General features: G+C 40.6%; 1 protein-coding gene across 1 annotated transcript; it reads right to left on the minus strand.

Moving 5' to 3' along the window:
- Positions 1 to 1048: 1048 nt before the first annotated feature.
- CRTAM (cytotoxic and regulatory T cell molecule) lies at positions 1049 to 26214 on the minus strand (the record flags this gene model as incomplete). The annotated part of the gene is made up of 10 exons (XM_081239847.1): positions 1049 to 2197; positions 4022 to 4108; positions 5682 to 5828; positions 6518 to 6601; positions 8585 to 8665; positions 13511 to 13672; positions 14936 to 15073; positions 16808 to 16960; positions 19138 to 19284; positions 26169 to 26214. The coding sequence occupies 10 exons, from the start codon at positions 26212 to 26214 to the stop codon at positions 2067 to 2069; spliced, it is 1176 nt and encodes a 391-aa protein (XP_081095973.1). The 3' UTR covers positions 1049 to 2066.

Here is a 26214-nt window from a genome sequence, read left to right on the forward strand (position 1 = left end):
CGTGCCCCGGTCCGGGAAGATCCCACATACCGCAGGGCGGCTGGGCCCGTGAGCCATGGCCGCTGAACCTGCGCGTCTGGAGCCTGTGCTCCGTGATGGGAGAGGCCACAACAGTGAGAGGCCCGCGTACCACAAAAAAAAAAAAAAAAAAAAGTTGCATAACCTGAATCCAACCATGAGGAACCATCAGACAAAGCCAAACGGAGGGACGGTCTACAAGATAACTAGCCTGTAATCTTCAAAAACGTCCGGCTTGTGAAAGGGAAGGCACTGTGTGACAAACTGAGTAGGAGGAAAATGAAACATGTGACTCTGAACTGGATCCCCTGGGAGGTTTGGGACAATCGGAGATAGATGGATGAAGTCTGAGGTCTGCAGTACAAAAACGTCACTGTTTATTTCCTGATTTTGGAGGTTGCGCTATGGTTATAAAGGAGGGTGTCCTTGTTTGGAGGAAATACACGCTAAAGCATTTGTGGGGTGACAGGACATCATGTCAATTTACAGTGGTTTAGAGGGAAAAGTGTTTCATTCTATCCTTATGCCTTTCAGTAATTTTGTGATTGTTAAAAAAATGGTATCATGAGAAAAACATCAGCCTGGCTAGATCTGGCCCCTGTAACAAATTACAAACTCATAATTTTTATGCATGTGTTAGAGCAATGGGGGGGGGGGCAGGTGGTATTATTTTAGAATTAGTTTATTCAGGTCCAAAGAATGAGAAATGTCATAAATGTTAGGGGGGAAAAAAGACATGTCACATGTCACTTTCACACGTGAAAGTGAAGGGAGGAAGTACGACTTGGAACAACCACTAGAAACACAAATACGTATTCTGCTCTTTATTAAATAATTTTTTAAAAGCATCTATTAGGTCAGTAATCGGGAAATTCAGCTCATTATTTTCTTTTGTACGTGTTTTTGTAATGAAGTGCCCTGGTAAAAAACACTGTCTACCAGGTCAACTCTTGTGATTTAGCAAGACAATTAGAAGAAAATGGAAACTTTGGGTCTGCCTTGAACTAGCACTTGTGTCTTGGGGCATCAGTCTTGGGACCTTCATGCTTATCTGACTCACGCATTGTTTTGCATGACTTCTCCCAGACAGGGAATGGGCTGGTTACAGCTTCTTAAAAGTGCATCTTGAAAGTAAGCTCCTAGGATTACAGACCTTCTTTGGGTCCTTTTCATCCCGAAGTTTGTTTGTTTGTTTTTTTAAATTGGGTACTGTCTCAATTATCCTTTATTTGTAGTTTACCTTGAATTACTCTGGTAACCTGTTGAGGGTTTTTTTTGTTTTTTTCTCCAATTCGCGCTGTCTCGGCGCACGTACGTGTCACCAGCTCTTTTTTTTTTTATTTTTTTTATTTATGGCTGTGTTGGGTCTTTGTTTCTGTGCAAGGGCTTTCTCTAGTTGTGGCAAGTGGGGGCCACTCCTCATCGCGGTGCGCGGGCCTCTCACTATCGCAGCCTCTCTTGTTGCGGAGCACAGGCTCCAGACGCGCAGGCTCAGTAATTGTGGCTCGCGGGGCCAGCTGCTCCGTGGCATGTGGGATCTTCCCAGACCAGGGCTCGAACCCGTGTGTCCGGCATTGGCAGGCGGACTCTCAACCACTGCGCCACCAGGGAGGCCCCCCGAAGTTCTTTATTTGGAAACCAGAAAGAAAGACCAAAAAAAAATTTTTTTTAAATAGTTCCACTAGAGCCCAGCATCTAATATCTCCTGTTCCCTTTACAGTAAGATGTTAGCTGGTCACATTGACCCTGATCCCAAAGTTTAGTAGACTCCTTCTGCTCTGAAGTAGTATCAGGCATAATAGGTTCTTTCTCTTCTTTTCTTTTTCTTTGTTTTTTTTTTTAACTACAAAGCTTTATGTCCATGGGTTAGTCCTCATTTGTTGCTCTGAGTCCGGGGCAGATTACACTTGGAGGGCACCATCTTGCATTGCACTCAAAGTACTTTTTTTTGTTTTTCATGTGATGGTAATTATGCTCCTTCCCACAGGCTGCTCCACTGAGGTGATGATGAGGCTGCCCTGAAATCCTATTTTCTGTTGCAATGAGCACTACACAATGCTCTCTGGTATATGAGTGAGCTCTCTTTTTAATTTTGAAGGTTGTGCCTTTTCCTTCGTCTTTGTTTTTGCCTCTGAGTACAACTGTGTGATGTAGTTCATGCAGCTCTTAGAGCGAGAAGCTGAAAGAAAAACGTAGCGAACACGAACATTTAGTTTGAAGAACATCGCACCCATTTATTTGAAACACGTGGATTGCACGTGGTATTTGTAGGTCCGAATGTTAATGTGTTAAAAAAAATCGAACCTGAAATTCACTAATGTGTATACACTGTCTTGAATACCCTGTTATAGTCTAATTTTTAAAATGTCTTCTTATGTAAACTATATGCTCATAAACCTGAAATAAAATATATAGACATCTCTGCTATCAAATATGTATTGCTGGACAAAAAAATACATTGCCTTTAGCATAATTTCATACTGAAAGTAAGAGGGCTTATGGGAAGAAGAGGATTGGGGCGACCCACTGAAAGCCTATGCAACTCTGTACACAGAGTCTGGAAACAGCTCCAGAAGGTAGCTTTTAAGTGAGCAAAAACAATAGAGTTGAAATGCTGGATTTGAGGGTGCTGAGGGAAAGAGGATGGAAGTGGGGGTCAGAGCCCAGGATAAAGTGCAACTTCCCACAGCTGTGGCAAGCCGCCCCAGGGAGTCAGGGTGGGGGCAGACCTTTCTGGGGAGGGAGTCCTGAGTGCAGATGCTCCTTTTGTTTTTTTAATTGTTTTTTAAATTGTATTGAAGTATAGTTGATTTACAATGTTGTGTTCATTTTTTCTGTATAGATACTCATTTTAAACTTTCTTAAAGGTGAATTACAAGGGCTTCTGCTTGCCCAGCAGCTGAGCTGAGGGCTTTTCTTTTCCTGCTAAAGGTTATAATTCTGCTCCCACTCTTCTGTTCCCCTTGCCTGGGAGCATCGGCGTAGGAAACAACCCCCATTACACGTTATACTGACGTCATTCTCCCCCTGACAGTCGTGGGAGGAGATGGATGTTATAGAAACACGCGTTGTACTACAACAGCCTGCATGCAGCTGACACACATTTTCCCCTCCCACACCCAGGTCTCGCACAGACCTCTCACTTGTGCCCCTCTTCCTGCTACTACAGCTAGTCTTTCTTTCCGTTTCACAGCCTGCTAGGTCAAAACCAAAAAAAAAAGCCAGAGGTGGTGTAAAAGAAATGCTTCTTACAAAGCCTCAATAAAACCAATAGGAACTAGTGGCAAAGCTCACTGCATTTTCTTGCAACTTTTGGCAGGTGGAATAAGTTCATTTGCATGGAGGAAACAATGGTTGGAAGGTGTAAGATCCTTGTTTTGCTATATTCCTAGCTTCTTTCTCTGGATCTTTGTCAAGAGTACACACACACACACACACACACACACACACACACACAGAGTCTCCTTTTAGACTCTTCTTTTCATATTTTGCTTGAAGAATTGCAATGAAGTCATCCAAAAGACCTGAAACATTTCTGCTTCAATTAGTTAAGCCTTATATTCATTTATTCAATACAAATTTATCCAGCACTCCATCTGTGCCAAGCCCCAGGCTAGGATCTGGGGGTACACATAGAGTAGATCCAGTTGCTCACCACCTGGAGGTGTACTGTGGTAGCTAAATTAACACACCAAACATGAGAGTCTGGCGTGGGAAGTGCTTCACTGTAAAGGTGTATATAGGATACTGGGGCACACAGGAGGGTTCTACCTGTGTGTGACAGCGAGGACTCAGGGATGGCTTCCCAAAGGGGCATACCTCCCGCTACCTGAACTGAACTGCTACTTCTTGTTTTTAAAGAAGTATTTCCTCAAGTTCTACAAGATGATTTATGTGATTTGCTTTTTCTTGTGCGAAAACTCAAACTTTGATTTTTATTCTCCTCATTAAAGGCAACAAGTTAACCTCATTTTTCAAATCTCAGGTCACATAGTTGACTTACTTTGGCTATTTTTCTCTTGGGATGATGTTTCTTCATTATTTGACCTCGATCTGTAACTTTCTAGAGTGTGCTCTGAAATTTCATTTTCTGCAGGAAGAGAAAATTGTTATTGATTTCTGGTGCACAGAGCATCATCTGTATTCAGAACTGTACGTTTTGAGTAAGAGCATACCTGTTTTTATACCATAGTGGGCTTATCACTCCCTCCCCCATACCTCATGTCCTCATTCGTTCAACAAATCATTTTTTATTCTCTACTATGATTCCTGCAGGCACTGTGCCAGGCAGTATAAGAGCTGCGGAAGTCAAATGACCGCAGATTAGAATCAAGTCCTGTCTTTTGGGAAGAAACAATTCCGGTAGCCCTTAAGGAGGTATGGGGGCGAAGTATCAACGGGAGATTTTGAAACAATAGTATGGCATTTGCCTATTGTGCAGATACAGCTGGAAAGCCAGACCCTGTGTTTAGGTATATTTATGATGAAAATGTTAGTGCATCTGAATATCTCGAGACATTGATATTAAACTAGGAGAAGTGGTACTTTTAAGAGGGTCATAGCCGTTCAAAGATGTAGTATTTTGCCATGGGACATCATGAGTTCTCTGTTACTAGAGGTATTCAAGCCGTATGTGGCTAAATCAGCAGTGTCCAAGATCACCAGAATGCAAGTCACGCATGTAATTTAAAAGTTTCTAGTGGCCCTGCTCAGAAAGTAAAAAGAAGCAGGTGAAATAAATATGTTTTATTTAACTAGTAGATTCAAAATAGTATTATTAGACGTATTCTTGTGTGTGTGTGTCTGTGTGTGTGTGTGTGTGTGTGTACTGAGTCTTCAAAGTTGGGTGTGTGTTTTATCCTTACAGCACCTCTCAAGAGCAACTAGCCACAGTTCATATGCTGACTAGCCATATTGTGGCTACTGTATTGAACAGCCCAGGTCTAAATAACCACTCAGAATTAAAGAGGGGATTTAATCCTGGCACACATTTAGGGAATGAATACAGCAGATGGTTATTCTGGGTAACTTCTAAGGTCCCTTCTGTTTCCGATATGTGTTGAGTCTGTATTTTAGTAGATATCTTCCATGCTAGCTAAATAATTTTGTTTTTGTTTCCAATGAAATAAACTTTTAAATCAAAATGCTTAGGGAAAATTACTAACGTATGGTTGATGGAGGCTGAGTGCATTCTTACAGTGTAAGAATGGGACCCAAAACAGTCTATTATATTCAACCTTTGATTGACCATTCCTAGAATAGGAGCTCCTTAAGAGCAGGGACTTGGTCTGTCTTGTTGGCAGATGTGTCCCCAGTGCCTGGAAGAGTGCCTGGTACACAGCAGGTGCTCAGTGAATGCTTATTGAATGAATGAATGAATTAATGAATATGCTATTTGGTATCTTTTGTGAGTAGAAGCCTCCAGAGTTTAATGCTAATTCCTGGAGCTACTCTAGTTTCTCTTGGTCGTGCACTCTTTAACTATAGTTCCTAGAGAATCACATCCTATGTTCACTGCAAAACAAACAGTTGCTTATTTGAATGACAACACTCATCAAATAGATAGTACAGCATTGAATGGAAAAGCTTTGACAGAATTTCCCTTTGGGCTGGCCAATTGTTTGAGCATCTTGTAGCCTCCGTCAGGTTCTCTGCCCACTCACCTTTTTTCCATATAACGTGTGCTTTCCGAAGCTTCATGATGAAGAGCTGGACGACGATGAAGAGAATGAAAATGAGGAAGGACACGAGGGTCAGCAGCAGGATGCCGCTCTTCCTCCTCGTCAGCCCCACAAACTGACGATTCGCTTCTAGAAGGAAAATGAAAGGATTTTAGACGGTTCGAGGGCTTGATTTTTTTTTTTCTTTTTTTTTTTGTCACTGAGGAATATACGCAATGTTTGCAAAATATAGTAGAGGCTAATACACAGCTGAGAGGAAGAGACGACAGAGAGCTTTACCCTGAAAGTAAAGAGATTCATGTCATTTATTCTCTGAAAACAAGCAAGCAGGGATACAAACAGACAAAGCAGTTGTGTGGGATGATTTGAAAAAGGTTTTTAAGTTACATAGATATCGAGCTAGTTATTTTTCATCTCTAGTGGAAACGTGAGAATATTAAACTATAGTCAGGGGATTCAAATTAGATATTAAGGAATGGGTTTTCAGCAAAGTGTAGTTAAGTAGTAAGAGAGATTGTTAAGGAGTTTGTGAAACTATGCAAACAAAATGAAATTTCATTAATCTTGGCTAGGTTAAATGTGGTCCTCCATGAAGGCATCTAGAGATAAACCAGATGAGCTCTTAAAGATCCTTCTAGAATTCTGATTCTGCGGGCTCTAATTTTGCTAAATGGGAGACAACTAAGTAAAGGGACAGGAAGTGGCTGACCAATAGAAAGGTCAAAAATAATGAGGACCGTAAAAGGCTATTGGATGTGTTGATTAAGAGGTTAAAACATCGTGTTTATGCTAAATAAATGAGTGGTGGGAACACTTACCAGTGGCCAAGTGAGAGACTTGAGTGGTTTGTTCTTCCTCTTCCTTGTCAATCTCTGAGGTACTAGAATCTTCCATTACTGCAACTAAGGTGAAAGTAAGACATAATATATACATATGACTATGTATGTTCTGTGTAGTGTGTATATATGCACAGAGTCATCCTAAAGCAGCTTTGGAAACCAAATTAAGTGATCCTCATTAAAAAAACAACAATGAGGTTATTAGTTCATACTAACTTCTTCCAAAAATAGTTGCAAATGGTCAGGATCAGTTTGCCTTTTTTTAAGGTAAATGTTTATTGAACACTACTCTGTGCCAGGCCTTAAACTGACCATTTGGTATATATTCCTTCTCACTACAGCTCTGAGCAAACAGAGGTTTTGAAGAGTTAAGTAAATTGTCTAAAGTCCTACAGCAAATAAGTGGCAGAGCCAATATTGAGACTCAGAGCCCCAAATTTCAATCAGTATTTTATGCTTCCTTCCTGAATCAGGCCTATCAGTTGAGAGAGTTTTAGGGTGCTTCAGGATAGCAACTGAACACTGAAGAATGGCATCCCAAGCATGATGGATAGAAAATCCATAGCCCGAAATGCACAAAGCAATGATTTTTATGTTGAAAATCAGCTCAGTTGTCATTCAGACCTATGCTTGCTTCCCCCTTAGAAGTGGGATGTACTATGATGATTTTTGCTAGGTAAGAGAAATTATAAAAATGAGATCTTTTTTTCCGATTTTGTTGTTCATCTTCCCTTTTCTTTCTTTTTTTCCTCTGCCGTCTCCTGGTTTTTAGCCCATTGCACAGCGCCACGATGTGGACCCCAAGGGGAATGAAACCACCCCTTCTATTGAAAATGGGTAGTATTAACAGTAATAAAATTGTAGAAATTGAAAGCTGAAAGGAATTTTAGAAGCCATATTTCTTAAATCTTATATATGAAAAAGCAGAGGAGAAAATTGAGTTATTCAGTAGTGGTGTAAAGCAATTTAAAGACAAGGAGATTCTCAACATGTTTAAAAATATTGGATTATTAAAGCAAGTGAGGTGGCAGTTCCGCTTCATAATATTTTCAGTTTCCATCGCCCTGCAGGACAGGTATGTACGTACGGGTGGTATATATGTACTTATCAGTGTTTAAAGAGCCTAAACATGTACGTTTCAGAATTATTCATGATCAACATTTTAAACATGTGAGCTCATACTCCGAACTATGAACATGGTAGTGGTATGAAAGTACCTCTCCCACCACATGACAGTTTTATAGAGACACTATTTGAGACAGAAAGAGGACGTATAGGAATTTATGCCTTTCTGGATGAGGCTTGTCTTGCTCAAAGCACCATGACAACGGCATGCATGTATTCATTCATGCATCCATTCATTCATTCACGCTGCATTTTGTGAGTATCTGCTATGGCCAGATACTATGCTCGGTAAAATACAAAGATAAGTTAGATATATGATCATTGCCCAGAGCTAACCATCTAGTGCTTTACTGTCTTAAAAAAGCTGGTATTATAATCCAAGTTTTCTAAATTCTTCTCCATGTATAGTTCAGTCCTGTTATCAAAAACTATCTGAGTTCTTGACAACCAAGTAAGTGGTGAGCCTTCAAGCATGACTTTGTTATTCAATGACAACACCAAAACTCCAGATTCTGCTTTTCGCGCTTTGTTGTTACCATGTCTTTATTTTGTGTTTGGTCTGTTCTAGATGGAAAAACAAGTCTCCTATAAATGAATTCAGCATTGCCTTTTACCACAGAGGAAGTCAAATGTCACAGTTGTGTGTGTGTGTGTGTGTGTGAGAGAGAGAGAGTGTGTGTGTGTGTGTGTGTGAGAGAGAGAGAGAGAGAGAACTTACAAGGTGTTAGTTACCCTGAAGCCCATCCCACTAACTGATAGGGTGCTTCTCCAGGTCACCATAAAGCTGGAGTCAGTTGCAAGGGGTCCTATATGGTCTTATTACAAATTAAAAGAAAAAAATGAAAACTTAGAATTGGAAAAGTGACCTTCCCAAAGAGGCATAATTTTTTTTTTTAAGTTTTAATGTTTTTCGATACTTACCGGTACTAGTGGACTGCTCAGGGTCTTGAGAGGATGGAGAGCTTGTCTCCGGGGCAGCTGAAGCTGTCTCTTGATCAGTAACTAGGAAAGGGGAAAAACAAAATTCTGCAACTACAGAGAGCAATTTTACCCACATTGTGCTCAGTACAATAGGTTGGAAATGTATTTGGCTGCTACCTGTTTGTGGAGGTTCTGCAGCGACCTCAGAATTATGTGTTCTGCAGCTCTTGCTCTGGTGTTTGAATCTGTGTCCCGCTGATTGTCCATCTGCTAAGCTGCCTGGCTTAGAAGTGCAGCAGGCTGGACATCCGTGGACTGGCGCATTTGGCAGTGGTGGGCAAAGACTATTCGGCGCCTTTATCTGTATCCATCTACCTATCAGTCCCTCTGTCTGTCTGTCTATCTATCCAATCACATATCTACCTGCTTATTTATTAGGTGGCTTTGGAGTCAGTCTCAGACTGGGTTGAATTCCAGTGCTGCTCCTTGCCTGCTGCTGAGTGAGTTTGGACAAGGTTCCTAATCTCTCAGATGCTCAGTTTTCTCTTACCTGTAAAATGGAGATACTAACACATGTACCTCTTGGAGTTTTTTGGTGAGAATAAATGATTTCATTTGTATAACATGTTTAGCACAACACCTGGCTATTTATTAAGCACAGTGCTTACTAAATGCTATTGTATGATATAAAACAATGGTTAGGAATGTTTCCAGAGGTTCAGCTTAGCATAGATTTGACCAATCAATGAACAGGCCTGTAACCACGGAGCTTATAAAAATGGTGCCTATTAATTTACAAATATTGATACTGATATGTAATATCTTTATGGAACCTACAAGTGTTTCTCAGCCTTTTATTTAATCAAAGAATTTTCTGTGGTTTTGAAAATTATTTTCTGTTCTTTTTTTTTTTTTTTTTTTTTTGCAGTACACGGGCCTCTCACTGTTGGGGCCTCTCCCGCTGCGGAGCACAGACTCCGGACGCGCAGGCTCAGCGGCCATGGCTCACGGGCCCAGCCGCTCTGCGGCATGTGGGATCTTCCCGGACCGGGGCACGAACCCGTGTCCCCTGCATTGGCAGGCGGACTCTCAACCACTGCGCCACCAGGGAAGCCCAAAAAATATTTTCTTAATCAAACATTAAAATTTTTTGAAAACTATAAATATGCCTGAATCACGTGCCAAGGACTCTGAGAAAAGAAGAAACACTTAGGAAACACTAGAGAAATAGTAATATAGATGATAAGTAAGCTCTGTGGCCACAAGGAAGCCAGAGAAAACTGAAGAAAGGGTAGAGCTGCTGGCAATGAAAAGAAGGAAAAGCTTGAAGGCAAGTCAAATAGAAGTGCTGGAAGCAAATTATAAGACAAGCATAATATGGCAACTACTGGGGACATGTAGAAGAAAATTTGTCAATCATGACTAAGATCTAGAATAATGTATACTATGTGAATTCAGATAACCATATAGTTATGTACAAAACAGGTTATATATATTTTATGCACTATATATATTATACACATTGTATGTATTGTGTATATGCCATAGTGTATATATACAATTGTGCATATATGTACAATAGTCTGTGTATGTGTGTGTATATATATATATATGTATATATATACACACACACACACACATACAGACACACTGGAGTTTGTATTTACTTTGATTTATCCTCTATTTAGCAAAACTGCTAAATAGATTCTTTTAGACTGAATGTTGTTTTGATTATGTGGATACTGGTACATGATGATTTATCTCCCTGGTTGGTTAGAATGTTATAGACCTCTGCTATCCAATATGGTATCCACCAGCTATACTGATTATTTAAATTTAAATTAATAACAAGTAATATTAAAAATTTACTTCCTCGGTTGCACTAGCCACATTTCAAGTTAGAGTTTTGGAAAACCTGTATCCACCACTGTGAACTTGACAGGTTCCAAATATTTAGGCTTCTGATGAGATTAGTGATGATATTAATGAATGTGATTTTGTTACTGAAATGTGCCAACATTTGAAAGATTTGTATCAATCAATGAATCAATATTCTCCAAATGACCAAGGCATGATGTTAGGAATAGTGCCTGGATCATTTAAATAGCAAATTTGTTCAATGGATTTTAATGTAACGAAAGTATGAAAAGTTCATTGACATGGTTCTAGAGTCCACAGAGCAGCTAACCTTTAAGAAACTACCTCTTGTTGAGTTTTAGTGTAGTGTTGAAGAAGAGTATCCACAATTATCTGAAAAAGGCTATTCAAATACTCTTCCCTTTTCCAACTTTGTGTGAGGCTTAATGTTTTTATATAGTTTAAGCAAAACAACATATCGCAAGAGCTTGAACGCAGAAGTTATGAGAACCTATTTCTATTAAACCAGATAGTAAAAAGATTTTTAGGGCTTCCCTGGTGGCTCAGTGGTTGAGAATCTGCCTGCTAATGCAGGGGACACGGGTTCGAGCCCTGGTCTGGGAGGATCCCACATGCCGCGGAGCAACTAGGCCCGTGAGCCACAACTACTGAGCCTGCGTGTCCGGAGCCTGTGCTCTGCAACAAGAGACGACACGAAAGTGAGAGGCCCGTGCACCGCGATAAAGAGTGGTCCTCGCTTGCCACAACTAGAGAAAGCCCTCGCACAGAAACGAAGGCCCAACACAGCAAAAATAAATAAACTAATAAACTCCTACCCCCAACATCTTCTTTAAAAAAAAAAGATTTTTAAAATGTAAAACAATGCCATTTTTCTGTTTTTTGGCATTGCAAAATATAGGGGTTTTTTTCCATAAAAATATGCCATTTCTCTTTATATGAAGTAGGTTAATTCTTTTAAAAATAAATAAGTAAACATTGTTCCTACCATGCAGAGTGTGGAGATGGGAGGGTCAGAATCCTTATTGTAAATATGTTCCTGAGCATCCTCAGCTAGCAAACTTTTACTTATCAGATTTCTAGCATCTGTTGGTCAATGTAGGAGCTAGTCAAAGAGAAATATTCATAGACAGTTGGAAGCACCAACAGGTGATCCTGGTGTTGTTCTGTGAACACTTACTGGGGATCTGGCAGTGGTGCTAAATAATTGACAATCAGATCATAAATAAAAGTCAAGTTTTAGCCTGTTATTATTATTAGAAACATTTTATGGCTATGATTTTTAGTCCTATAGAACTATGGCCATCAAGGAGGAGAAACTGTGATTTCCCCTTCAGCAGTAATTTTTGTAGATGGCTTGAACAATTGCTGACAAGTAAAAATATGCTTTTTTGATATTGTTGGTTCTTTTATTTAAAATCCGAAAGTCTTTCAGAAGCATTTAGATAAATAAAGCCCCATTTTCTCTTTGGCGACCCTCTCACATTCCCCACGTGCTCCCTTCCACTGATGGGGGTGGAGGCTGGGGACCAGAATGAATGACAAAGAGGAAGGAGGGACTTCCCTGGCGGTCCAGTGGTTAAGACTCCGCCTTCCAATGCAGGGGTTGCAGGTTCAATCCCTGGTCCGGGAGCTAAGATCCCACATGCCTCACAGTCAAAAAACCAAAACATAAAACAGAAGCAATATTGTAACAAATTCAATAAAGACTAAAAATGGTCCACATAAAAAAAAAATCTTAAAAAAACCCCAAAAAACAAAGAGGTAGGAATATTTGCGTCAGGTTACAGTACGGTCTGGTCTGTGGGTATTTGAGTCTTCTAAACCCAGCTTCCTCAAGACCTGCTTTTGGTTTGATGAGAAAGTGAACGGTGGCGAGCACGGGGTAGTGAGCGGGGAGCTGTTAGCCACAGCACCAGCGCCCACAGGGCAGCGTGACAATTTTCCCACAGAGAGGTTCTCATTAACAAGTGCCTTTCCTCATTGGTTAGTTCATTTGATAAAGAGCTTTTTCAACAAATGCACTGTCACCCAACAGCTTCCTCCTTCACTAATGTGAGTGAATTCTTATCCTCCAGGAATCTCTTTTCTCACTGAGAAGAACTTTTATAAAGTAATGAAGGTCGGACTCTTATTAATGATAGATGTGTGATTCATGCTTCTTTTCTTTTTTTTATAGATTTTTTTGATGTGGACCATTTTTAAAGTCTTTACTGAATTTGCCTCTGTTTTATGTTTTGGTTTTTTGGCCGTGAGGCATGTGGGATTTCAGGTCCCCGACCAGGAATCGAACCCATACCCCCTGCATTGGAAGGCAAAGTCTTAACCATGGGACCACCAGGGAAGTTCCCATGCTGCTTCTTATAGGATACTTCTTGGCTCAAAAAGTTTTATATAGTTTTTAAATTACTTCTTAAACTTTTGGTGAAGGAATCAGAGAAGAGAGATTCTGAAAATGGAGGCAACTCCTCTTCACATTTAATGTTTGATGTTTTTTTCTTTTAGTTTTTATTATTCTTATTTTTTGGTGTTCTGCTCAGAGTATTAACATGGGTAAACTAAAATCTCCAAAATGGTTGTAACAAAATAAATCTAAAGCATAATCATGACTTAATGTGACTACATGAGTGTTATATTAACATAAAATGATATTGACAAGTTTAGATTTATTTCAGTTAATATTGTCTCCTTTTGGGTTAAGTACAGAGAGGTAGTATGCTTCACATGATCTCTCCAAACACATGACTGCAATAAAACTATTTAAGGTCAAGTTATGCCAGCTGTCATGATCAAAAAGCGACCATGACGCTGTTTGCATATGGCACTCTGCTAGGCTTTCTGCACAACGGGGGTTCCTCTCGGTGTTGGAACAGTTGCAACCCTGTTGGCTAGTGGGAGACATTTCAATCATTAAAGGAATTTGCTATTAAAGAAAGCTTTGTTGACCTGAGCTCACTCTGAAGGACTTTTCCTAATCCATTTAATTTTGTTTGATAGTGTAATATTAAGGTAAATTTAAAATAATTAAAGACAGTCATTGGTGGTTCTTACCCAAATCTTCAAACCGGAAAGGGGCTACCAGTTTTCTTCCTTGCAGGCCTTTGTGTCGGATAATGCAGCTCACTGTTGAGTTTTTGCCATATGTGTGGACTCTGAGTGTGCTGGTGCTATTACACTTCTTCCCATCAGTTTCATATTCATGGTGGGTTTCACCTATGGAGCAATTTAAAGAGGCGTGTGAGGTTGTGGCTGTTTAATGCTGTTGGACGTGTTTGGGTCTCTGAGAGACCAATGGCCTTGACATCTTGGCAAACCTGTTAGACTTCTACCCTCACTCTAACTTCCCCCAGCTGCCTGGGACATGCTTGGCCCTAGTCCCAAAGAGAAGCAGATGAACAAGAGTGGATAAGTTTCTATAAACCCTTCACTACTGGAAAAAAAAAAAATCCAAAGCTTATCATGTTTACACGGGAAAGATAGCCTAATGTTGTGAAACACAAAGACCCAAGACCTTACTCAAGTTGAATGAATAAGGCAAATTAAAGGAGAGGTCCAGAATTGGCACTGGACTGAATCTATGGTTACATAAAATCGAATGGAATGTCTGTTGAAATGTAAACAAACTAGAAATAGTTCCCAAGCACCACAGTTGGTTTTCCTGCTTCAGTTAAAAGGCTCAAAGCTTAGATTCTTTGTTACCAAAATATTTTTGTCTGTCGTGGGCAGTATGACATAGTACTCCAAGGTATAAGCAAGTTCATATATGTTCCAATTACATGTATTATATTAAATGTATTTTTTTTAATTTTATTTATTTTTGGCTGCTTTGGGTCTTTGTTGCTGCACGCAGGCTTTCTCTAGATGCGGTGAGCGGGGGCTACTCTTGGTTACAGTGCGCGGGCTTCTCATTGCGGTGGCTTCTCTTGCTGCAGAGCATGGGCTCTAGGGTGTGCGGGCTTCAGTAGTTGTGGCTCGCGGGCTCTAGAGCGCAGGCTCAGTAGTTGTGGCACATGGGCTTAGTTGCTCCGCGGCACGTGGGATCTTCCCAGACCAGGGCTCAAACCCATGTCCCCAGCGTTGACAGGTGGATTCTTAACCTCTGCGCCACCACGGAAGTCCCTGTTAAACGTACTTTTAATTTTATGCCTGCTACAAAGTTTATGCTCATAGGTAATAGCTATATTGTACCTTTTATTTTATGAAATGTTATGAAGCCATAATAAATATTCTATTTTAGTTTTCTACCTTGTTTTAAACAAAAACATGTAACCATGTTATTTGTGTAGAGGCTTTCAAGAGTAAGGCATGGTATTGATTGGTTAGTAAGGATAATTTGTCTTGAAACAACTGATGAAATATTGAATGGTGTTTTCTGGACCCTTCTGCCACCAGAGGGTGCCAGAACATTGAAAAATTCCTTAGGCATATAAACAGGAAGGAAAACAAAGGAGGAAAGAGAACCATTTCTTCACTTACCTTGGAGCTCCATGTCATCCCCTAAGAGCCAGGTTATCCGTGGAGGGGGCTTACTTCTTACGGTGGAGCATTTCAGTAGGACATGTTCTCCATCTTGCATTCTAACGGAAACTTCCAAGGTTGGCGTGACAGGAGTTGCTAGAAGAAAATAGATTTTTCTTTGCTTAATTAGCTGGTCTACAGATATCAGCAAAGCACAGAGCCTAATAATCTGCAGGGATCATTGTAGGGGGTGGTCTAAATAATGGCCGTCTTTTTTTACTTGACCTTTCTCAAAATATAGTTAAAGGGCTTTTAGGTACTTGTAAAGCTACTCTGGCTGTAATCAGAATGTTTGTCGCCCAGTGTGTGATTCGTCTCTAGAAATTCTCAGGCAGACTTTGTTACAACAGTAATTATTAAATGTTATACATGAATGTATTTGACTGGTAGAACACTAAGTGAGGAATAGAGGCTTGAATTCTAGTCCTGTCTCTGTCACCAACTATTGTAAGCGCTTGGGTAAATCCCACAACTTCTTGGTCTATCAGTTTCCTTGTCTGTGACATGAAGGAGCTGGTTTATGGTCTCGCTGTTTCAGGTCTACACTTTCCTGAGTCTAGGACTCACCTCAACGTACGTTACCTCTGTTCCCTCCTAACATCAAAGATGCATTTCTCTTTTAAAGGGCCCACCGGCCCTTTTTCTTTCTACTCCTGTCTTGGAAACCCTTTTCAGTTAGGCTTCCTTCTTCCTCTTGCCTATTCTACCTCACACTGTGGTCCAGAACTGCACTCTTTCATGTTGATTTACTCATCCATCTGCCATTGAGACATTATGAGGTCAGTTCCAAGTCTGCACTAGATGCCGGCAATGCAGATAAGGCTCTCCAAGGAGCTACAGTCTGGTGATAGGCTCAGCCCCTAACCTGTTCATTGAAAGGCCAACTGTTAAGTGCAATGATAGCGGTAGGCATGGGGTGTTATGAGAGCTCAGTAGGGCACACAGTCAGTCTGAGCCCGAGTGGTATTTGGGGTGGCCAGTAAGGTGGGGAGAAGGTGATCCCTAAGCTGAGTCACATTGGTTCTCAAAACCCCTAGGGAGCCACTCCTTCCTAGAGACTTAGTCAACATGCCTTTACTTTATGGCAGGTACCACACTCTAATAATTCAAGAAGAGAAGTCTAAGAAATTCTTTGTGTGATATGTGGATTTATGTTATCTAGAGAGCAATAAAAAGCCATGTTTTTAATTGATCTGTTTTGCCACGAAAAGCAAAAAGGTAAAGATAGTAAGACTTACACTGAACACAGCTGACCATCTGCAGAACTGAGCAAGTTCCAACCGGTCAGGAGCTGTCCCTTCCTATCCGTGCCTCCCAACCCCGCACACACCCACCCGCGACAGAAGAGAGGAGCTTGTTTTGTAGAGGATGTGAGCTGACTGTCCGGTGCAGTTACATCTGAATTCATGCCATCTTAGGATATGCTGTCAGAAGTTTCTGCTTGATGTCCGTATGTGTTTTGTGCCTTCCTAAACTAGTGTGCAAACTCCTTGTGGGCAGACATTGTGCCTAATTCATCTTTGATTCTCTGCAGCCTAGCACAGCGCCTGGCACACAGTCACGGCTCATCCAGTACTAGTTTTCTTTCCTTTTAGTTCCCTGCAGAGAGAATTTAGTTGATGCCAAAGACAAATTTCACAAATTCACATTTTAGTCTGGGGCTTGCCACTCAAAATGCTGTGTTCCTTTCAACAAAAGATGGCAAAGGCGCCCAGGAAATGCCTTGCTCTAGGCAACATTTTTTAACTAAAATATTAAGTTTTAAAATGATGTATCAGGTTCCTAAGTTTATTGTTTCCAGGCTGGGTTTCCTGGCATTCGGGCACCTACCTAACACGATGACTTTCACTTCCTTTGCTCTCACGGAGTTGCCATAATGCAGACACTTGTACACGCCTTCATCTTGCTGTGTTACATTCAGCACCCTGATGGAGAGCTGATGGGAGGAGTAATGAAGAAGCTGGTATTTGGAATTTTTTAAAGCTGTACAAGAGGGGAAAAGAGCTGTTATGAGGAGAGATATCAGATGAATGCAGACTCTCAGTGGATTGATTATTCACAGAAATAGCTTTTGATTTTCACACTTTAAAGGAACAAATGTCCCATCTTCAACTGAGCTGCTTTCCAGATTCTGGTGTTGCCAGCTGGAGGCCTTGAATAGTTCGAAGTTAGTTTAGGAAATGAAATATTTTGATTCTAGGATCCGTGAAATAAGCAATTTGCTTTATTTGTGCTTGTAGGAAATTAAGAGCCCTATGCTGGCAAAGGGTTCAGGTTGCAGGACGACATTAAATAATTTTTTTTTTTTACATTATGGAAAACGTCCCACTAGGATTTACGTCTTTGAAATCTGATTCATTTGTGATGGTCTTGTCACAGTGTATGTGAAGAATGGAACATAAATGCACTGATATTCATTGCTCCAGCTAGGTGCTTGTTATTTTTAATTTTTATAAGTTCATTATTATTTGAAGTTTCCCAAAGATGACGACTTAGTCCTTCCAAACGTTTAAGGAATGGCCAAAACAAACAAACAAACAAACGAACCCCAACATAAAATCCCCCACAGCTCCAGAAAGTTCTAGCCAATAGCAAGTGTTCCTTTTGATTCTATCTTGACCTGGGATTTCCATCTCAGGTCAAAGGTCGCTTAGCAAATCAGAGGCTCCTTAAATGAGTGGTTTTATTTGATTCTTTTTTTCTAATGTTAAGATTTATAATGTGAACAAGCCTAAAATAGTTAAACTGTGAATGGCTGACTAAGGAAGGTTGTTTCTCATCTGGAATAATTGTTGTGTGTCCTGGGACACTGATGTTACCTGAGCTGGAATTCAGGTGTTCTCAATCTCAGCACTACGGACATTTGAGTCCATAATTCTTTGTTGGGAAGGGAGACTACACTGTGCATTATGAGATGTTTAGCAGCATCCCTACTCACTAGAGTCCACAGCCCCTTGCCTCTCCCCAGTTATAACAACCAAAGCTATCTCCAGACACTGCCAGATGCCCCCCGGAGGGCAAAAAGTACCCTTGGTCGAGAACCATCAAGCTAGATCAAGGCATCCTGTTGCAGAAATTTGAGAACGTCCATCTTCTCCCAGTTTACCCAAAACAGAGCAACAGAAAACATTATTTAACAGAATTCTCTCTACTTAAATTTTCCTCTCAGAACTTTTAACAATTAATATCTACTTATTCTATGGGAATCTAGTTGATTTAGCTTAAAATAATTTATTTTACATTGAACCTGTCAATATTTAATAACATTTTCAAAGCACATCAAATGTTTTTAGAGGCTCTGCTTTTATAAAGCAGAATGAAATTTGCTGTGTTGGAGACTTTTCCAAACATTTGACAGTTAGGAGTATTAAATGGAGATATAAAATGGTCTCATAAAGGGGAGGGTTTCATAAAATCCTGCCCAAAGAGATGAACTAAATAGACTATTAAAATTGTGGTATCATTTTCCAATGTATACGTATATCAAATCATTATGTTGTACACATTATACTAATACAATGTTGTATGTCGATTATATCTTCATAAAATTGGGGAAAAAAAGAGTCCTCTTCCATCTCAGGCATCTAAGACTCAATGTGTATTTCTGAGAGAGGAAGATTGCCTTCCTTTTCAAAGTAATACGTCCTGTCAACTCCTGTCACCTAGTGATCTAAAGGTTTTGTTAAGACCAACAAGAGAAGGGGAGCCATCTGGAAGAGGCTTTGAGATGTGGCTTTGGGTTGCTCAGATGGAAAACAAAGCAGCTGGCTCCAGATGTGGGGTGATGTGTTGGCTGCCTGAGGACCAAGGGCCCCCAGTCTGTCCATCTGCTACCCGTCTGTCATCACGCTGTTGGTGGTTTTCATGGTCGCTGAGAGTCAAAAAGTGACATGGGGGTGAGGTGCGTTGATGGAAATGTACTTTGTCCTTTGAGTCCCCTTTACCAACCATTTTGGTGGGGTTTCCATTTCAGACTTCCTGTCCAAAAAAAGCAGCCACGTGTGAAATAATAGGCTTCTGGGTGTTATTTACATGTCACAGTGGGTGGAGCCAAGCCCACCGTTTGGGTGACTCATGCCTGCTTTCTGTCCCACCAACCTGTCTGTCTGGAAAATCCCTCAGGTTGAGGTCTGGCGGTGATTTACTTTTCCTTCCCTTACCGGGATGCTCGCTGAAGAAAATGGTGAAGCCCGATGGGGCCAGCCACTGCAGGGAGGTGGTCTCCGCCTGAGAAATGACACACTTTAGAGTGAGTGTCTGGCCTTCCTCCACGGTGACGGTTTCCATGTGGCTGGTCCGAAAGGCCTCTGCAGAGGAAGAGAATGGGGGACAGTCAGGCTGGCACGGGCCACACCACTCCCGAGCTGAGGCAGGGCTTTAGACTCAACGCAACCTCATTCGTCATTGGGTCGTTTACTACACATTTCTTAGAGAAACAAAACGTAAGTCAACAGCAAAAAATGCGAGGAAGGGAGGGAACGCAGTGTGCAGGGGCAGTAAAGATGTCTCTCGAAAGAGGTCTGAGTGAAGGGGTGGGTTTTGATGGGAAGAAAGTTGAACGTCTGTTAGGCATCTGCCCTGCCATATGCTGGGAATCGTGTCTTCCGTGTTACCAATATTTAACATAACTTTCAAACTAGCCCTCTAGAGGAAGAATTATTTTGCTCCCTTGACGATGAGGGAGTAGAGGTTCAAGGTCATAGAGGTCCTGGGGCTGGCACCTGTGCCCACGTGTGCAGGCTCGCAAGCCCGTGCTCACGTACCTAGTCAGACTACCCAAGGGACGAGATCCCAGAAAACTCAGCCTTTCTGGACACTGTTTATAAAACAGGCGACTGTGTCTTCAAGTATAAATCGGGGGTCTTGGATGCTAAGAAAGAATGTTATTTCCCATCGGGCTCTTGCGAATTATGGAGCTGCCCATCACGGTGAGTAGGTACGCCCCACCCACAGAAGAGCTTCTCCGCCAGAGGGAAGATGTTCTCAGATCTCTTCCGATTTAATATTCCACAGCAGCGCTTTCCCCAGGCAAACGTGAGAGTCTAATTTCCCCAAATCACAAACCCCAGAGAATGAGAAACAGTTGGTTCTAAGCAGCTACAAAGTTATCCTCCCCAAAAAGAAACGGATAGAAAAATAAATTGGCTTTACTGCCGATTTGGCACATTTATTGCCATTTGTTTTTTCTTCAAGTTTTAAATTAAAAAAATTTTTTTTTCCTGAGGGCGAGACAATTCTTATCAGTGAAAGTACCAAACACTTCCATAAACAGAAGAATACCATGGGGTTATAAAATATGAACAGCAAATGCAATGAGTTTTACTGCATCATCTTAATCCTTAAAAAAAAAAAACTAAAAAAGAGAAGCAAGAAGGGAGTTAATTCCTTGTGATAAATTTCAAATATTAGGAAAAGCACTTTGGAGAACTCTGGGAATTAACTGGTGCAGACATTTTAGTTTGTTCCATTCCTAGGTCATTAATTTCAACCTGGCCTCCGGCAATAAGAACCCAGAATTACTGTATTGTATTCATATTGACTTTCATGGGAAAACAGTTTGTTCGAGTCCTAAGGGAAAAACACTCATATCATCAGCCAATACTATGATGAGCAACAAGGAATCAATAAAAAGAGATTATTTTCAAAAAAGCATTGAGTCATAGGCCAGACTTCTGCTTAGGCAGGTCATTTGGAAATATTCTCATCTATAAAATCAACCTATAATCGAGTAATAAGGCCAATATTAGTAGAGATGCTTTGAAATGACAATGGAATTTTCTTCCAAGGTTAAGCAACTTTTGAACCAAGAATTTGAATCTAGACCTAACTTGCATTGCTTCGTTCCACTGTGATTCTTGCTTTACTCTCTAGTTCTCGTGCGTTATCTTGCTTCCCACAAACAGACTGAAGTTTCAAGAGGGCAATAACTATGTTTTCTATTTCTCTAAAATTCATTCCTTACAGAAACTATCACAGTGTGAGCTTGGAAAGTAATGGCTTAATGCCAGCTTTCATGATGACACTATAATGCAGGCAATGGATAGATATCTATGCTCTCCTGTTGTTAGTAAGAATACTGAGAGGCAGGAGGGAAGTTACTGCATAAATAAATGATAGAATAAAAACTAGTGTTAAGCAACATCCCCTGATTTCATCCTCCCGGCCAGAAATGGACACTTAGAAGTTTTGCCAATGTTCTTACCTTTGGTAAAATGAGTGTCTAGACAGGAAGCCCACATGTGGGGAGAAGGGAGTGGCGAGATTTGTCTGCTGCCTGCTTATGAATCAATGTTTCCCATTTTAAAGGTGTATATCATCCTTGTCTTTTTCTTGGGACGCACGCTTCTGAATTAAATAATGTCAGTTGATTCTCACAGTGTCTTAAAAATTGTGCTAAAAGGTAGTATGGCTTTTTAGCATCTGCTAAAGAATTCTATCTCCCAAGATGAGTGTTTGCTCTTGCCTTTGAGAATTCAGGATCAGGCTGCTGACCACAAGAATAGGTGCCTGAGATCCAGATGGAAAGGGCTGTGTTTGGGGCATAGAATACTAGTCGTTTCCTCCACTCTTGGCTCCTAGCCTTGCTTTTGACTTTATAAGCCTAATTGTCTTGCAGTACTGTCATGTAGACCCCGTGCTTGATTCAGAGACAGGAAATCATTGTAGAAAGGAAGACTAGCCCAGTGAGAATCCACTGGGCCCTATTGCTTCAGTGGTAGTGCTTAAAAATATTGTCTAATGTCTCTAAGTCACGTCAAAGGGTAGAAGAGGAGCACAGTGGGTACCTAAGTTTTGATGGCACGTCTTCTAAGAAAAAAGTTCCGCATGATCCTTTTGTTGCCATTGAAAACTACAGTGGAACTCGTCTTTAAAATCTTTCTTCACCTAAGTTTAGAGTCAAACTTTCACCTTCTTTGTCAGAGGGATGGGGTGAGGGGTATCTTCTTTGCTCACCACTTCCTCCCCTACGGGTTCTAAAGACATGTATATCTTTATTCACCCTTAGGCTTTCTAGTGTAGACCCTGAGTGCCCTGCGCCTACTTGCTAGTTCTCCCTGTCTGGGCTTCAGACTTCTCACCCACAAACGAGCCCGACGTGACTCCCAAATGCTGGACATACAGAGCTTGACAGTGAATCGCTGTGACGTCTCTCCTGGAAGGTCACCACTCACTGCTGGTGCATCATGTTTACTGAGTGGATTAGTTATTGCTGGGCTTGGTCGTTATCTCCATGACTGGGTTTATCCATCCATGCACAGCCATGTGTTACGAGGCCGCTCGTTAAGTCTGGAGCTATAGACTGTGACTGTGTGACTGGTTTATACATGGAAAGGGAACCTGTGACCTTCACCATCATCTCCAACCCCCACCGCGTGAACCAATTGTCCTATGAGTGGAATGGCTTCGCGCCGAAGTATGCGTGACCGACCCTTAAGCTGAAGGGCAAGCAGCAGCCACAGCTACCTACCAAAGCACCCGTAGGTAAAACCTGTGCAGTTCCTAAGAGTCCTTGGTTTGGGGAGTTGCAGTGTGTCCACCCTACTCTAGGTCATCATGGCAGGCTGAAGAAAGAGTAAGATATTCTTTCTTTTTCTTAGTAGCCCAATTATTGCATGCAATAACTTTTAAAACTCCCGAAGAGAGCCAGTCTGTCCTGCAGGGACCCCGAGTTCAACACGTCCAGTTGGAATTCATCATTTGTACTGTCCCTTGTGCTCCACCTGCTCCATTCTGGTAGTTCCCTGTAGCCCTCAGTGTCATCCCAAGCCACTGCATGCCAGGTATCTGAAAGGCACCCCAGCGTCTTCCCTCTCCAAAACATCTCTTTAATCAATTCATTCCTCTTTTTTTCACTACTATCACTGCCTCCGTTGTTTCTTTCTTGGACCATTACAATAACCTCCTTCTAGCCTCCACTCCCTCTAATTTATCATCCTCGTCTGCTTCAGAATTACAGTTAAAAGTATAAATTTGATCGTTTGATTCCTTCATTAGAATATTTGCTATGGCTCCCACTGCCTGTAAGAATCAGGCCAAAATTCCAGATAACTTGACTCCCATCTTTTCCTCCAGTCTCGTTTGCTGATATTCCCTTCCAGACGCTCCATGCAAATGGCTACTTGCTGTTTCCAGAAGGTTCCAGGCTCAAGAAGATACTTTGCCTTTGTCCATGCTGTTCTCAGCCTAGAATGCCTTTCTTAGCTCCTTCAAGGCTCAAGTCAAATTACACCACTTTTGTCAAAGCTGCCCAACCAGGCTTTAGCCTCTCCCTCCCCTCAGTAACCTCCTCTCTCCTCCAGATCCCCAAAGGCTTCGAATAAACTTCTCTTACAGCACTTCACACATTACTTTTTTGGTTACAAGTATGTCTCTGTGGATAGATTACAGACTCCTCATACAAAAGTTGTTTGCTAGTCATTCATTTTATATTCCCAGGGCCTAACACGAAGTAACATTTTAAGTATTTGTTCAATCAATGGCTAATCATGAGTAAATGTATATACTCAGTAATAAATATTTTAATAGGATGCTCATTTTGTTATGTTAAATAATAAAGATGAGCTAGGTTAAAACCAGAGACACACAGTGAGTTAATTCTCAAACCAGAGCTGTATTTGCTTGGCTCTTATGAGGTTAGCAGGCAAAATATGCTTCGATTCAGATCATGACAAAAAACATTATTATTATCCTTTAGATAGATTTGATAGAGGAAATTACGAGTGTGCAAATGAATCAGACTTTCTCAAAATCAAATTATTTCCAGCATAGCTTTAAAGAATCTGTCTCAACAACATGTCAGTAAATGGATGACTCTTTGCTGGTCAAAGGAAGTATCAGGAGGACCCTCTACTCAATCTACAGCTGTTCTTTGTTTCCTGCATCCTGCTCTCCAGTAAACAACCCGAATAGAGGGTGCAAATTGGTGGATTTTCATCATCTACAATATAGGTAAATGGGAAGAATTTGAAAAATTCTCCATTCTTACTGTGTTTTACCCACCCTAGGGGCTGCCAGTAGGAGCCTTGAAAAGAGGGCAGGTTCCAAGATTATGGGACTTTTTTTGGGGGGGGGACTATAAGTTTTTGGCACCCATAGAAGTTGTGCAGTGGAAGAAGGTGTAGTGATCTTCCCGTAATTCAATTAGCTAAAAGCAGCTGGCAATTTATGTTGCCCAAACTGCTGATTTGCTGCCTTTTTGCTGATAAGAAAGCAACACGGTCAGCTCCTTTCCTGTTTGGGACTCTGATGGGCATGAGTAAGCTTAGGATAGAGTGGGCAATTGGTTCCCAAATACCATTGAGCCTAGACGCCCTCTGGCTGGCCCTTTGGATGAGGGTTCAGTTTGGGATTTTTCAAGAATGAATCTTCCAAACTGTGTAAATTATAGCTTTCAAATTTTTGATCCACGTTAAGAAACACATTTTCTATCACAACCCAATACACACACACTCACTGAAAACTTTCATGAGATAATACTTTTACTATGTGCTTTGCTGATATTTACATTGTCATTTACTAGCTGTGAAAACTTGGGCAGGTTATCTAATTTCTTGTAACCTCAGTTTTATCATATGTAAATTAGGGATATGAATACCTCCCTCAGTATTTTTGCTAGGATAAATGAAATAACATAAAGTACTCAGCACTGTGCACGATACAATAAATACATTTCTCCCCTTTCTTTATAAATAGTATTTGAATAACTTATATCCTAAAAGACTTACCTTAGGTTTACCTTAGGACATGATTATTGCAGTTTTTTATTTAAAACATTATTTCTGTGAGCTATTTTTATAAGGGAATAACTCAAGTCCTGAAAAAGTGAAGGTCAGTTAAAAACTTTAAACTTTGGAATAATTGAAAGCATTCTAATTTTAGCCATCTAAATGTACCTTTTCTGAAGGTATTAGCTCTTCTTCAAGACACTTATTGAAGACACTATTATTTATTACAAAAATTGAATCTTTATTAAGTGCCTCAGGATGCAGGAACCAAAAAAGAGGGCACTAGCTGAAGTGTATAAGATAGGAAATTGAAGTACTATGTAAAATAGGACATCTAGTTTTTAAAAATACTATTCTTCAGATACAGTTCTGTGGTGAATGAAGATTTAGAAGGACAGCTGCTTTACTTAGAACACAACAATACATTCAATTTTGGAAACAAACATTCAACAAGCAAGCAACACTGTATATGTGTAATTTTCTTGGCTAGAAAATGATACAAGTTGCAATCAGAGATTCAGGGACAATACAGCCTGCCCCCCACTTTTGGGTAGGAATAATTTGACCTGCGCTAAAAAGGTAACTGTGTCTTTCTTTAATGTTCAAAACACTACATTAGAATTAAGCATCAAAAAATCACATTTGAAAATTCTAATGAAATGTAAAGTATAACTGACTCAAAAAATAAGCACAAAGTTTTCACTGGGATCATTATGATCTGAACGAATTAAGAGTTATATAGCACTTTGCCACTTTCAAAGTACTTTCACATTTGAAATTTGATCCTTATAACAATCTAGAGTTTGGTAGATCACACATTGTTATCATCTTCATTTCAAGATGTGGAAACTGTTTCAGAGAAATTAAATTATTTGGCTAAGGCTTATACAACAAGGAAGTTTTTGTTTTGTTTTGTTTTCAAATAAAGAATTTTTAATTTCTTCATACTGATACAGTATTTTTAACTAAAAATGAGACAATCCTTTTGTACCTTTTGAGCTTTCCTTTTTAAATCACATGCTTATATTATCTATTTAAAAGAATAATTTTAAACAAAAGTGTATAAATAGGGATAAGCTATAAAGCTGCACCAATTGGATCCCCAAGGGAAGGCCATTCTTTGTTCTTAACAAGGAAGTTTTTAAAAATCCCAAACAGATGCCCTTTCAACTGGTATACCCTTAAAAGACAGAGCCAATAAACGTGTTACCCTTTGCCATAACACAGATTCCACAGAGACACACACTACAATGACCCTTTCTAGACCCTGTAGCCACTGAACAAGAGATTCAACGAATCCAGGAACATCCCTCAGATGTGATTGAGGCGTGGCGTGGAAAGTGGCAGATTTACCTGAGCTGCTTCTGCAGTTGGTCCTCCGTGACAGCCGTCGACTGACTGGTAGATAGATGTGCCCAAACATGAGGTCAACCGAACATCAAAAGACATGAGCTCTAAGTCCTTACCTTGTAAGGGGAACCAAACCAGCAAGCTGCAAAGCCTCCACCACAT

The sequence above is a fragment of the Mesoplodon bidens genome (assembly GCF_964165515.1).
Source record: "Mesoplodon bidens genome assembly, chromosome: 7".
In the NCBI taxonomy this organism is placed as follows: domain Eukaryota; kingdom Metazoa; phylum Chordata; class Mammalia; order Artiodactyla; family Ziphiidae; genus Mesoplodon; species Mesoplodon bidens.